General features: G+C 30.2%; 5 protein-coding genes across 5 annotated transcripts; 3 read left to right on the forward strand and 2 right to left on the reverse strand.

Moving 5' to 3' along the window:
* Positions 1-73: 73 nt before the first annotated feature.
* On the forward strand, positions 74-2,240 carry OCT59_020575 (uncharacterized protein; the record flags this gene model as incomplete). Its single annotated transcript, XM_066149279.1, has 13 exons — positions 74-197; positions 272-296; positions 380-438; positions 532-605; positions 674-753; positions 838-994; positions 1,072-1,136; positions 1,198-1,308; positions 1,398-1,428; positions 1,501-1,631; positions 1,707-1,765; positions 1,832-1,910; positions 1,984-2,240. 13 exons carry the CDS (start codon positions 74-76, stop codon positions 2,231-2,233), a joined length of 1,245 nt encoding a protein of 414 aa, XP_065990203.1. The 3' UTR covers positions 2,234-2,240.
* OCT59_020576 (uncharacterized protein) lies at positions 2,043-4,397 on the reverse strand. The gene is made up of 8 exons (XM_025327405.2): positions 4,339-4,397; positions 4,122-4,209; positions 3,927-4,042; positions 3,330-3,827; positions 3,135-3,258; positions 2,532-3,061; positions 2,424-2,451; positions 2,043-2,357 (listed from the first exon to the last, which is right to left on the reverse strand). The coding sequence occupies exons 1-8, from the start codon at positions 4,375-4,377 to the stop codon at positions 2,296-2,298; spliced, it is 1,485 nt and encodes a 494-aa protein (XP_025171461.1). The 5' UTR covers positions 4,378-4,397; the 3' UTR covers positions 2,043-2,295.
* Positions 4,398-6,100: 1,703 nt separating this feature from the next.
* OCT59_020577 (uncharacterized protein) lies at positions 6,101-9,806 on the forward strand (the record flags this gene model as incomplete). Its single annotated transcript, XM_066149280.1, has 9 exons — positions 6,101-6,179; positions 6,379-6,489; positions 6,574-6,719; positions 6,809-7,004; positions 7,085-7,204; positions 7,274-7,532; positions 7,630-9,498; positions 9,619-9,722; positions 9,799-9,806. The coding sequence occupies 9 exons, from the start codon at positions 6,101-6,103 to the stop codon at positions 9,804-9,806; spliced, it is 2,892 nt and encodes a 963-aa protein (XP_065990204.1).
* Positions 9,807-10,552: 746 nt separating this feature from the next.
* OCT59_020578 (uncharacterized protein) lies at positions 10,553-12,479 on the forward strand (the record flags this gene model as incomplete). Its single annotated transcript, XM_025320386.2, has 8 exons — positions 10,553-10,904; positions 10,983-11,155; positions 11,231-11,313; positions 11,397-11,550; positions 11,618-11,682; positions 11,762-11,930; positions 12,011-12,078; positions 12,150-12,479. The coding sequence occupies 8 exons, from the start codon at positions 10,553-10,555 to the stop codon at positions 12,394-12,396; spliced, it is 1,311 nt and encodes a 436-aa protein (XP_025171459.1). The 3' UTR covers positions 12,397-12,479.
* Positions 12,071-12,847, reverse strand: OCT59_020579 (uncharacterized protein). Its single transcript, XM_025327404.2, has 2 exons — positions 12,457-12,847; positions 12,071-12,379 (listed from the first exon to the last, which is right to left on the reverse strand). Exon 1 carries the CDS (start codon positions 12,842-12,844, stop codon positions 12,491-12,493), a length of 354 nt encoding a protein of 117 aa, XP_025171458.1. The 5' UTR covers positions 12,845-12,847; the 3' UTR covers positions 12,071-12,379; positions 12,457-12,490.
* Between the last annotated feature and the right edge of the window lie 230 nt (positions 12,848-13,077).

The following is a 13,077-nucleotide window of genomic DNA, read 5'->3' on the forward strand; positions in this document are numbered from 1 at the left end:
TTTTTTCATGATCTCATCATAAAATACGCCTAAATATTTATTCCCACAAAGATCGACAATTCAATTCATAATCATGTCTTCAGATAAAGATGTTAAAACTAAAGTTTTAAGTCTCCTTGAAGATAGTAGACCAGATAAAGATGTTAAAACTGAAGTTTTAACTCTTGACGCAGGTCTCCTTGAAGGTGGTGGGCAAGGTAAAATATTTACTATAAAAAATAAATATCGGTGATCATATATGAATAAAATTGTAAATGAGAATTTTCTTCAGTTATTCGAAATTGTATAGGCTTGAGGTAATTCTTCAACCGCTTTTGGATTTTTGTACTATTGTGTGTTGTGAAAATCATATTTCTAAATTTTAAAGCTATATTATTAGCTGTTTGTTAAATAAACCGGTAAAATTATTAAATGCTAGAGCTAAACGCAAAGATCCTGGTTAGTATTTAGTAGATATTTAGATTTGTATCAGAATTTATTATTTCTTTGAAGCGTGTACTTGTATTTTAATTTGATCAAATTGATAATTAGGTTTAAAACCTCAGCATGCATCTGGACTTAAACTTATGCAAGATCTTTATCAAGCAGAATTGCAAGGAGGCAACGTAAGCATTCTGATGTCTGATCTTCGAATTATTTTCATCGTTTCATATTAGAATTACTTTATAAATAGATCGGATCCCAAGAAATATATTTTAAACCAAATGGAGTAAACACTAGTGACACTTTCATAGCTGATACCCAAACAGCAGGGTGATTAGTCATTTAATTAAATAGTTTGACATATATGATCTCTTTTTATTTTCGATCTGAATAATTATTTTTGTATGTTGTTAGGAGTATTACATTATTGATTCAAATTTCCCTACCAGCCTTATTATTTTCGGCTCCACCACCAAAAAAAAAATTGTTTCTTCCACCAAGATCCAAAAAGGTTATACTCAAAGGTGGAACAACCGTTATTGCTTCTCCACCAATTGATTTTTTGATAGAGGTATTAACTAAATGTCATTATCTTAATATTCTAATTAATATTTTAAAGTTTATTAAATCTTGCCGGTTTGTATAAAGGTATTTAAACCTATCGTAGAACGTGAATTTGGATTGCATTTTAATATTAACGTAGTAGGAAGAGGGTAGGATTAACTTTATTATTGTTAAATTTCGATGGATCAAATTATATTTTTATTTCGATAGATATTATCCTCAAGGTAAAGGAGAAGTAGTGTTACGGGTTGATCCAATCGTTGAAAGAACTCTAAAACCATTAAATTTGGTCGATCGTGGAGAAATCACTAAAGTTAGAGGGTAAAAATATATTTATTTGTATTAATTATTATTTTTCTTTTTTTTTTTGATATATAAAAAAATTTAACCCTTTTCAATCAACTTTTAAGACGCGTTACTATTGCGAACAAGTCGAAACAAGTAATTAATATATGATATATATTTTTATTGCCGATGATTTAAATACTTAAATATTTTATATAATTAATTGAGATTGGAAAACGAATGGCTACTGCCGCGTCTGAAGTATTAACAGAAGCAGCTTTACCTGAACTTGAAAATATTCAATTCGATATAGAAATTAATTCTGAAAAGATCAATGCTGGAAAAGGGTCTGAAATTTTGTAGGATGGTGAAAATTAATTTTATGTTTGGAATCTATGTCAAATAAATTTTTTTACGCGTTACAGTTTAATTAGATTATGGGCAGAGACAAGTACTGGATGTATTATAAGTGGAAATGATATAAGTAATAAAAGTGTGTAAATAAAAACGTTTTTAGAATGGCGAAAAAAAATAATAACTGATTTTTTTAATAACACAGAAGAAACACCTGAAGAAGTAGGGAAAAATGCGGCCGAAAAATTTATACGAAATATTAAACATGGAGGATGCGTAGACGAGTAAGTAAATTAAAGATTTCTTTGTATAAATAAACTTCAACTATTTTAACGCTTTTTTTAAAAAATATTATAGACATCTACAAGATCAATTAATCATTTTTATGGCATTAGCTGAAAGTAGATCAAAATTAGTTTCAGGTCCTATAACTTTACATACTCGTACAGCCATACATTTTATTGAAACTATGTCAGGTGCAAAATTTCATATTAAAAAACTCGATTCATCTGAATCATTAGTAAATATACAAGATAATTCGCTAGATTGGGATGAAGGCATGTATTTGATAGAGTGTGAAGGAATTGGTTTAATGGTCTCAGAATAATAATGAGATTTATTTAAATATAAAAATTGAAGAAACAAAAATGTCATTTATCGTGTCATAATTTATAATCCACCCATACTAACATATTTTAAATCAATAAAATCGTCAATACCATATTTGGAACCTATCAAAAAATAATGAGAGTTTATATATATAATATGATGATAATTAATATAGGAAAATTTCTTACCTTCACGTCCCAATCCTGATTCTTTAATCTATCATCAAGACAATAACAAAAGAATCAGTAAATTAAGTTTATAAGCATTTGAACAACATTAATAAAAATATCACTTACCCCACCAAATGGTGCTTCGCAATTGTGTATAATCCCAGTATTGACACCAACCATACCAACTTCTAAAGCATTAGCTACACGCCAACATCTTCCGATGTCTCTACTATAAAAATATCCCGCCAACCCATACGGACTATCATTTGCTAGTTTCATAACTTCATCTTCCGTTTCAAATTTATATAAAGCAGCTATTGGGCCAAATGTCTCCTCGGATGTAATAACCATTTCTTTAGTCATATTAGTGAGAACTGTAGGATAAAAAAAATTTCCTGTATGTTTTGTACCCCCTATAAGTATTTCAGCACCTTTTGCTACAGCATCTTCAACATGTCTCGTCACCTTATTTACAGCTCTTTGATTAATCAAAGGACCATGAGTTGTTTTTGGATCGAATCCATTTCCTACTTGAAATCCACTAACTTTATCCGCTAATCTAGATGCAAATTCTGCATAAATTGATGATTGTACATAAATACGATTTGCAGCAATGCAAGCTTGACCCATTGCACGGAACTTGCATGCAATAGCACCTGAAAATAAAATAAATCATATTACTTTCCAACATTTTTGATAGAAATCCATTTTTAAATTAGAAAATCAGACCTTCAACAGCTGAATCTATATCAGCGTCATCAAATATAATGAATGGCGCGTTTCCTCCTAATTCTAAAGAGATGTTCTTTAATGTACTAGAACTTTGTTCCATCAAAAGTTTACCCACTGCAGACTGTTAAAATGAAAATAAAATTTAACTCAATTAAAATAGATCTGTTTCACATTTAAAATAAAATTAAATACCGAGCCGGTGAAAGATATTTTCTTCACATCCAAATTAGTACAAAGTTCCAAACCAACTTCTTTAATATGCTTATCAGTTGTTACCACATTAATAACTCCTTTTGGAAACCCTGATCTTACAGCCAATTCGGCTAAAGCTAAAGCTGAATATGGTGTTTCTGGTGCAGGTTTTATTACGACAGTACATCCAGCCGCTAATGCTGCGCTTACTTTACGTGTAATCATGGCGCTTGGAAAATTCCAAGGAGTAATTAATCCAACAACTCCAATAGGTTGTTTTTCCACTATGATTTTATGATTTTTAAAAGGTGATGGTATTACATCACCATAAACACGTCTAGACTCTTGTGCAAACCACTCAACAAAAGTGGCACCATATCTTATTTCACCTAAGGATTCATTATATGATTTACCATTTTCAAGAGTAAGAATAGTGGCAAGATCGTTTTGATTTTCCAAAATTTGAGAGTGCAAAGCTAAAAGAAAATCATGTCGATTCTAAATAGAGAATATAAGAAGTTTTTTTTGTTTCCCTTACTTAAATCCTATTCAGCTGAATAAAAACATATTTCGAATTATAATAAGATAGGCAGATACCTTTGCAGTTAAATTTGCCCATTCTTTAAAAGCACTTTTAGCCGCCTTTATAGCTTCCCTGATATCTTCAACATTCATCTCAGGAACCTTTCCAATTTCATTTTCAGTTGCAGGGTCTGATTAAATAACAATTGGATTGGTCTTAATGTGAATTTCCTATCAAAGCAATTATTTTTACTTATAACTTTATCTTACCTATTACTGAATATGTTTCTCCCGATTTTGCGTTTACCCATTCATTATTTATAAAAGCACTTTTACAAAACAATGAAGGGTCTTTAAACTAAATATTTTTCGATGGTTTAATGTAAAAAATTTATTTTTTTAAAAAAATTTATTTCATTTTGCTTTTTTTACAAAAAAGAATTAATAAATAGACGACTATAATACCAAATTATGTTAAAAAACGAACCTTCGGTGATTTAATTTCTGTAGCGAAGTTACGACTCATTTTTAGAGAGGTGAAAGTATGCGTTCGAAATATCTTCGAGCTATGTTTCAATAAAGTCATGATTGTGAGAAAAAAAAGGACCAAAGGATTATAACTAAATAAAAAATTTATCGTCCAATAATATTTGATAATATAAAAGATAAGAGATGTTGTAAATATGATTTCATCGTTCACGTGATTTATTTAGCATTGAAATAACGGATTTCTACGTAATTCCAAGTTATTTCAATCTGACCAAATATTAGAACATCTGTTGTTTCATACTAGCCAATTTTTTTTTTAAATTAAATAAAAATAGAAATCTTTGATTAAATTATTTGTGAACAAAAACTATTTTTGTTTATTTACTTTATAATTATTCTTTTCTCCGAATTTAAATTATGTTGTTTGTTTATTAAACATTGTTACGCAATGATGATACAAATTTATAAATAATTAAACATCAAATCCTTGTTTAATTAACGACTTTATTATTTTCTTATTGTTGCTTTTTTTCGCGGAAAATGTTTTTTATAAGTATTCTTAAAATATGCAATTAATTTATGATATACGGTAGGACAAAACGGAAAGATTCTTATAAAATAACAAGAAATGAAAATCATGGTTTCACGACAGTGGGGTATATCATGATACTGCAGAAAAAATTTTCGAAAAAGTGAAACCGGGTGATAAACCTGAAATTAAAATTTTTTATTATTCATTGTTTGGGAAATTTATTAGAACTATTCCATTGTTTTTCCATGAGGATTTTTTGTTTTCCTAAACTGAAAAAAAATAAAATATTTACAACAAACCACAAATACAAGTAAACGACAAATCACATAATAAACATGTTGGTAAATTTTTCTTAGAACGGAAATTTTTTCTTCCAATTAAGAGAAAAAAACTGCCATGTCTTGGATTTTTAAAACCAAGATGTAATTAATAAGAGAAACATCTCAATTTGAGATTGCATGATTTGCACTTGATAAAATTTATTAAATTTATGCTTATAACTGAGAGTCCAATTATATTAAATTAAAAATTTAAAATATACATAAAAAAAAATAAAATAAAATTGTAAAAATTCCAATTAGTTCAAAAGTAACACGAAAAAAATTGTTTTTAATTCTTGTGAAACATTTTGATCCCCATTTTCGATGAATAGACCTGTGTTGCTGCGTATAGAACGCGTGAACGCCCCCTTTTTCATAATAAATTTTGATCCCTAGAAGTTATACCTAAAAATTTTTACCTAATATAGCCTGGTTACTGAATAACATATCCATACATTTCGATACATTCGATAGGCTTCAGCCCAGCCCATCTTGTTTGTATTTTTTCCCATACATGTGTTCACAAAGTTCCATAAGAATTTTTTTAAAAACCCCAATATTTTTGGAACTTTCTCGTTAACGCTGTGTGTTGTGTTTTCTTAAATTTCCGAATCTCAAACACAAAGGCACAGTTCCTGTGTGCTTGAGCAGCTTCTTTCACTCCACACATCTTTTCTGCTTCTTATTACTACTAAATTGTAGTCTAAAATTTAATTTAACTTCTCATTTCAAAGAAAACCCCAATCTTTTCTTAGTCTTGAATTTCATTCATTATTCTCTTTCGCCATCCCTTTGACTGAAAGCTCGATAGACCACACGAGCTCTCAAAGATTTTCATTTGAAAGACCAATATCCGCCTTCTTTGCGGTTTTCCCTCGCAAATCGTTACATTATTCACATCAGGAACTATGGGTAAAGTAACCGTTGGTGGACATTGGTTAGTCGAAGAAAAAATCGGCGAGGGATCCTTCGGCGAGGTCTTTCGAGGTAAATATCTATTTATCATTACTATTGCTCATGTAAGCAATTGAAGAGTTCGAGAAAACGAAAAATGTACATATATAAGCTTAAAGAGTTCAGCTTATCATGATACAACTTTTTAGTTTTTTTTTTTTTACTTCTATTATTATATTAATCGATTAAAAGTAAAGATACTAATATTCTGTTTTCTGTTTTATGATTTTAGCCGTTCACGTAAAAACAAAAGAACAATGCGCTATTAAACGAGAGCTTATAACCGAGGAGCATCCACAATTACCACAGGAAGCCGAATTTTTAAAGATGTTAGAAGGCCCAAGTAAGTTTTTAAGTTAAAACCTTTTTTTTTTTATTTACCACATTTTTAACTTAAAAATCGTTATTAATATTTAATAATTAAAAGATTTTATTCCGAAAGTCCATTGGTTTGGACAAGAAAAATTATATAACGCGCTCGTCATGGATTTACTTGGCCCAAACATGAGATTGATACGTCAAGCATATGATAAGTTACCAGTCTCCTTTGTGAGTGATATCGCCATTCAAATGGTAAGTTAATAATTATATAAATCATGAAAACTAAATTATTAAATTTAGAATATGTGCTAAAAAATCAATTACGTTTTCGACATACTTAGGTGACTATATTAGAGCACGTACATAAAAAAGGAATTGTATACCGGGATGTAAAGCCAGATAATTTTCTTCTCGAGCGAGATTTTGGAATCTCGATTAAGGAACTTGAGAAATGGGATTCCGAAAATTCGCCTAAACCATTAGAAGACTATCGTCCTCTTCTTGGTAGAACACATAAGATAAGCCTTGTTGATTTTGGTAAGTTTAAGATCAATTAATTATTATTATTATTTAAATTAAATTAATTATTAACTAGTTTTACTCAAATATTAAATTAGGCTTATCTACGTTCTACATTGACAAAAGGACGAAAAGACATGTACCAAGAAAGCAACCTCCAACAAAGTACAAAACAGGGACTGCTCGTTATGCCGCAATTGGAGTTCATCATGGATTACGTAAGTGTCAATGATCTTTTTAACGTTTCGTGTGGAATTAAACATCTAAATTACCTTATTTATTACTAGCACATGCACGTCGTGACGATTTGGAGTCTCTTGGATATGTTATTTTAGAAATGCTTCGTGGAACACTCCCATGGGCTGGCGTAACAGCTCGCAATGCGATAGAAGGCTGGGCCAAGATGTTGAAAATGAAGTCGAACATACCATTGGAAGATTTATTTGAAGGGGTTCCTCGAGGATTCATGGATTATCTTCAATACGCGCGAGGTCTAGATTTTGAACAGGAACCAGATTATAATTATGCGCGTAATTTGTTAATGTCGTACGTAATGAGGACATGAATATTTTTTTTCTTTTTTTTTATTTTAAAATAAAGTCATTCTTTTGATATTTAACTTAATTTTTTAATTAAATTACAGTGCAGCATGTAATGACGGGTACGATTCTGAACTAGTATATGCCGATGGGATCGAAGATTGTTTTTCATCTCGCCCGATGTCTCCATCTCCATCGACTCCAGCAAACGAATTATGCTTTTGGAATGATGCTGATAATGCTTTCCGAGATTTTGATGGCGGATACCATTCAGATGAATGGATAAATCATAATGATGATAATGCTGTAATGGCTGAGGTTTCTGCGTGGGACGGGAATGTAAAGGTTCCTTGGTTGGAAGAAAATTTTCCAACGAGAAATTGGCATCACCGTTGTGTTGAGGAACAGCGTACTCGGTCTCTAAATACTCGCGAATTGCGAGATTTACAAAGTAGGCGACCATCTGTTCCTTCTCCATTATCGATATCCATTCCACCAAGGCCTAATTCGGCAATGAATACTTCTCGTGGGGTAGCATCGCCGAATAATAAGTTCGATTCACCATATTATCCAGGTGTTAATGAAAATATACCTTTAGCACCAAGACGAAGCATTCCCAATATCCGCAACACAAACTCCTTAGCGACAAGGTTTCTCAAGCGAAGCGTACCCAATCTTCGAGACCAAGCTCGTCATAACATCGTTCCTCAATCGTCGAAGAGAATCATGCCACATATGCAAGATAAAAAGGGTAATAACAGCTCTCGTTGTTATTCATTTAAAGATAATTTACCTTACTCATCTAGTCAACCCACGACTCCTCGAGAAGAAATTAATAATCCGATGTTGACTCAAAATGTTAAATATTCCCCTCAAGACGCCCGTTTCTCTCTTAAAGATTCTCGATATTCACCCCAAGATGCTAGATTCAGTCGTGAAAATTTCCGAGGTCGTGAACGTGCTAGCACATTTAGCCAATTCGGTAACATCTCCAGACATCCCCCATTACCTTCTTCTCCTTCTACACCATCTCGTCAAGGTAGCAAGTCATATAAAGATTGGGATCGATCACATACATTCACTAACGGACATGATTCACCGGTTAGTCCTGGTATACAAAATAATTCACCAAATAGTCCTTATTCTTCTACCAATAATTGGTTATATAAGCGAGATAGGTCACATACCTTTGCTAATGGTGGCAGACCTAAGGACAATAATTATGGTGGGAAAAATCGTCCAGCACCACTTGGACAGTTGCCTTCTCGAAATTACGTGAATTGTCAACCGCAAAATAATTTACAACAAAATTCAGGATATAACAGAAATGGAACAAACAATGTTCAAAAAATTCGACAAAATAATCAAGAAGAGAATTATCCTCCACGTTCAGTCTCTACAACTCCAACTTGTGGTCATAGACGTTCAAATTCTCAAGAAAAGGTTGATCTAAAAAAACAAATTTACGAGTCTTCAAAAGCTAATGATGAACAGACGGTGACCTCTCCGTCCGTAGCTAAAGCATCCCATCCTCCTTTTTTTGATCAAAAAATCATCAATGATAAGAATCAAAATAGTATGAATAAGGAGATGTCAAACAATTCCCAAAATGAAAATGGAAACTCAAAAGATGCGAATACTTCAAATGACGGATCTGCAAATAAACAGGCGAACCAGCAACACAATCATGTAACTTTTGCGAATGTCGAAGATAATTATTCTTATTATCCTGATAGACCCTCAAATTGTTATCGCAGACAGAGTTTTTCAGCTGTTAATGTTGAAGAAAAACCGTTTAGGACAAGGAGTCTGACGCTACAAGATTTAAGACAAGATAAGGATCATACAACTGTTAGCGGGAAAAGTCCACGATCAGTTTTGAAGAACAATAATCAAAGCGTTACTAACGTAACTCCTAAAGATAACTTTCACTTTCAAGATACTGAAAAAAAGAAAAAGAAGAAGAAGTGGGGGTATTACTACAAAAATTACAACTAATTGGGGCGCAGGTGTCGTCCTTTTGCGATTCGAACAAAACTATATATACCTGTTTTATACACTAATTTTATGTTTTTCATACAAAAATTGTAAAGGAACTTTTTTTTCAATCGCAAAGGCGAGATTTCTCTCTTTGCGATATATTTTTATTCACTTAAAATAGTTTTTAAATATATTTGTACAAAAGCTTGGATACAAGGTAGCCGGGAGAATTTTTCTTATAAATACTATATATTTTTTAAATATATAACTTTTTATATATACATATTTATCAGGGTTTTAAATGATCAAAACGAAGGGAATCAACAGAGGAAGCATTTTTTTTTCCTTTGTAATATATACCGCAAAAACTTTAATATTTTTTTCTTTATTATACTTTTAAGCAGGACTTTTTTGTAACCTTTTAAGCAGTGCTTTTTTTCTTGTACTTTTTTTTTCTTTTTTTTTTTAATTCTTATATTACTTCCTCTTGTTTTTAATTTTCCTTCAAAAAAATTTTTTGTTTGTATCATAGACTTTTCCCCTTTTTATTATAAATTTTTCGTTTTTTTTTCTCATGTTTTATAAATTCCCCAATCATCAATAATATTTTCATTATTTGAACAAAAATCATTTAAATTTGTTCTTTTTTTCTTTCATTGGATTTATAAAAAAATTAGTAAGATTAAATTTTGTACCAATGAATGAAATCAAAGTAATTATTTTTTAATTTTTCATAATTTTTTTTTATTCTTATTTATTTATTTGTCTGTAATTTTTATATAGTTTTTTTTGTACTTTTAATAAACTGGCTTTAGAGTTAGTTTATAAAAAGAAAAAAAATATACTCAAAAAATATAATTCATAAAATATTATTAATTTTAAAAATGTATAAAGATATACACTGACACGTGGATTGAAATCTTAGCCACGTGAAATTATTACTATTTTTAACAAAACGCGTTTAGCGTTCGTTCAGTCGTTCGCAAACTTTTGTAGGAAATTTCTCTGTGAAAAAAATAAAAATAAACTTGTATTATTACGGCGAAAATGTTATCAACAATTCGACCATTAACGAGACAAAAAACACACGTACATTATCAACATTATTATTTGAATAATTCAATATTAACAGTAGGAACATTAATACAACAGGCTACGCGTTTCAATGTATATTTTCCAGGAAGGGAAATTTCTTATTTGTTCCCAAATTCCAAAATAAGAAAAAATGAAGATTATGCGCCGTCATCTATTACTGGTACTACTATTGATAATAAAAATGGTCCAGTTAATAATGAAATAAAATTCGAGACTAAGGTATCTCAAAACAAGGACGATAAAAATATAACCGCTAAATCTGGACCGAATGATTTAAATAAAAGTATCACTGACGTATTAAGAGGTGATCATATCAACACACAATATTTTCTTATAATAAATACGATTTACAAAAAGGAATAACCAATAATCTTTATTTCAGAACTTGCTAAGCAAGAAAGAGCGGCTGGTGATAATTTTAGGGAACGTGCATATTATGCTGCAATAAAGTCTATTGAAGCATACCCAAAGAAAATAGAATCAGGAAAAGAAGCTCGTGAACTTAAATTTATTGGACCAAGTATTGAAATGAAAATCGATGAAATATTGAAAACGGTGAGTAGAAAATATAGACAATATATTTTGTTTTACGCGTTTCAACTATTTAATTAAATGATTCATTTCATTCAGGGTACATGCTCTCATGTAACAGGATATCCTGATAGTGCTGAAAGACAACTATTTAATGAGTTGAACAAAGTACCGCGAATTGGGTATAAACAACTTAAAAAAAGTAATCGATTAAAATTTTTATGTCAAAATCTATAATATCATATTAATAATTTTATATTATAAGAAGGATCAGAGCGTTAAAATATTTGAGCAAAGGTTACAAGACTTTGGAAGAAATTAGCAATTGTTCAAACTTACAACCCGATCAAAAATATATTATCAAGCATATAAATGAATTAGGTGAGACAATTCCAAGATGGGAGATGAACTTATTGCTGGTAATATATGTGTAGACGACTTTTAACTTAGAAAGAAAAATGATCCTAAATTTTTTTTTTTTTGTAGGAATATATTATGAAACAATTGGATAATCGGGATAATCGATATCTTATTGAAGCATGCGGAAGTTTGTATGTTTAATTATAACAAAAGTGTTTACTATATCTGGTCTTTTTCTATAAATAATTTCAATGTATATTTTACGATTAGTCGACGCGGAGCAAAATATTCTGAATCATTGAATATTGTAATTTCACATCCTGAATTCAAAGAAGATACCACTGAAAGTATTAATGATTTTTTGGAGAAGTTTATTAATGATTTAAAGATCCAAGGATTCTGTACTGAATATTTTCCAAAAGGATCTTCTAAATACCTTGTAAGGATCTTTAAAATAAAACTATATTCTTTTTTTTTTGGAGGTTAAAAAAAGCGATGAATTATTATATATTTCCTTAGACGATTTGTCGAATTCCTCAAACAAATAAAAAAGCAAAACCATATTTACGTCGTAAAATTGAATTAAGGTAAGAATTAATATAAAGAAAAAAAATTTTAATTTATATAATATATAAATATTGTTCTCTCTTAATTTCAGAGCTGTACCGTATAAGAATTATTGGCTTACAGTTTTAGCAAAAACAGGAGATGAAGTATTTTATAAAAAATTACAAAGAAAATCACTTGAAAATGGTTTTCGATTAAGTGAAACTATATTAGCACCAATAGATCCAAATAGTGGTATGGTTGGAGAACCGTTAATAGTTAATAGTGAAAATGATATTTTTAAAAATTTGAATATAAAATATTTAGCACCAGAGTCTCGAGCTTGGAAAGGTTCATAACAAATAAACATTAGATCTAGTTGTTATTGATTAAAGAAATGAATAGGGAAAAAAACCAACCTAAAAATATTAATTTTTACTACAACAATTATTATTAATCAACTTCTAAATTATTTTTTCTTAAATAATTTATTTTATTTTCTAACTCATTTACTTTATTTTCCATCTCTTCTCGGAGTTCGATAAAAGCTAATTTATACCACATAACTTGTAAACTGATATAAGTTATCGAACCGATTAAAAAACAATTAACTAACGGAGGCCCATATACATTCCAAACTGTTATATTTTCGTCAATACGTGATTGTGAAAATGAAGTGTTTGTAGACGTAGTCGAAGTTGATTTTTGTCGAAGACGAAGAAAAACTTGAGTACAAGTTGTAGATGAGGGAAATTGGATTTTACGAGATAATGATTTTGAATTGATTATTATTCTTAGGGAATTCATTGTTGTTTTTTTTTGGATATCATACTGATAGCCTTAAATCCTTAACCGTTGATCACGTGACTTTATGATTTTCTATGTGTCTAGCAAAATATTTAATAAAAAATATCCTCCCCTAGTCCCTGCTTGAGGACTCCATAATAACTCTCCGACTGTAGTGTAGTCACATTTGTCAATAGGAGAATTAACTTCTCTATATATGAAATCTATCATGTTACAATTCTTAGGATATATTA

Source organism: Rhizophagus irregularis, chromosome 3 (genome assembly GCF_026210795.1).
Source record: "Rhizophagus irregularis chromosome 3, complete sequence".
In the NCBI taxonomy this organism is placed as follows: Eukaryota; Fungi; Glomeromycota; class Glomeromycetes; order Glomerales; family Glomeraceae; genus Rhizophagus; species Rhizophagus irregularis.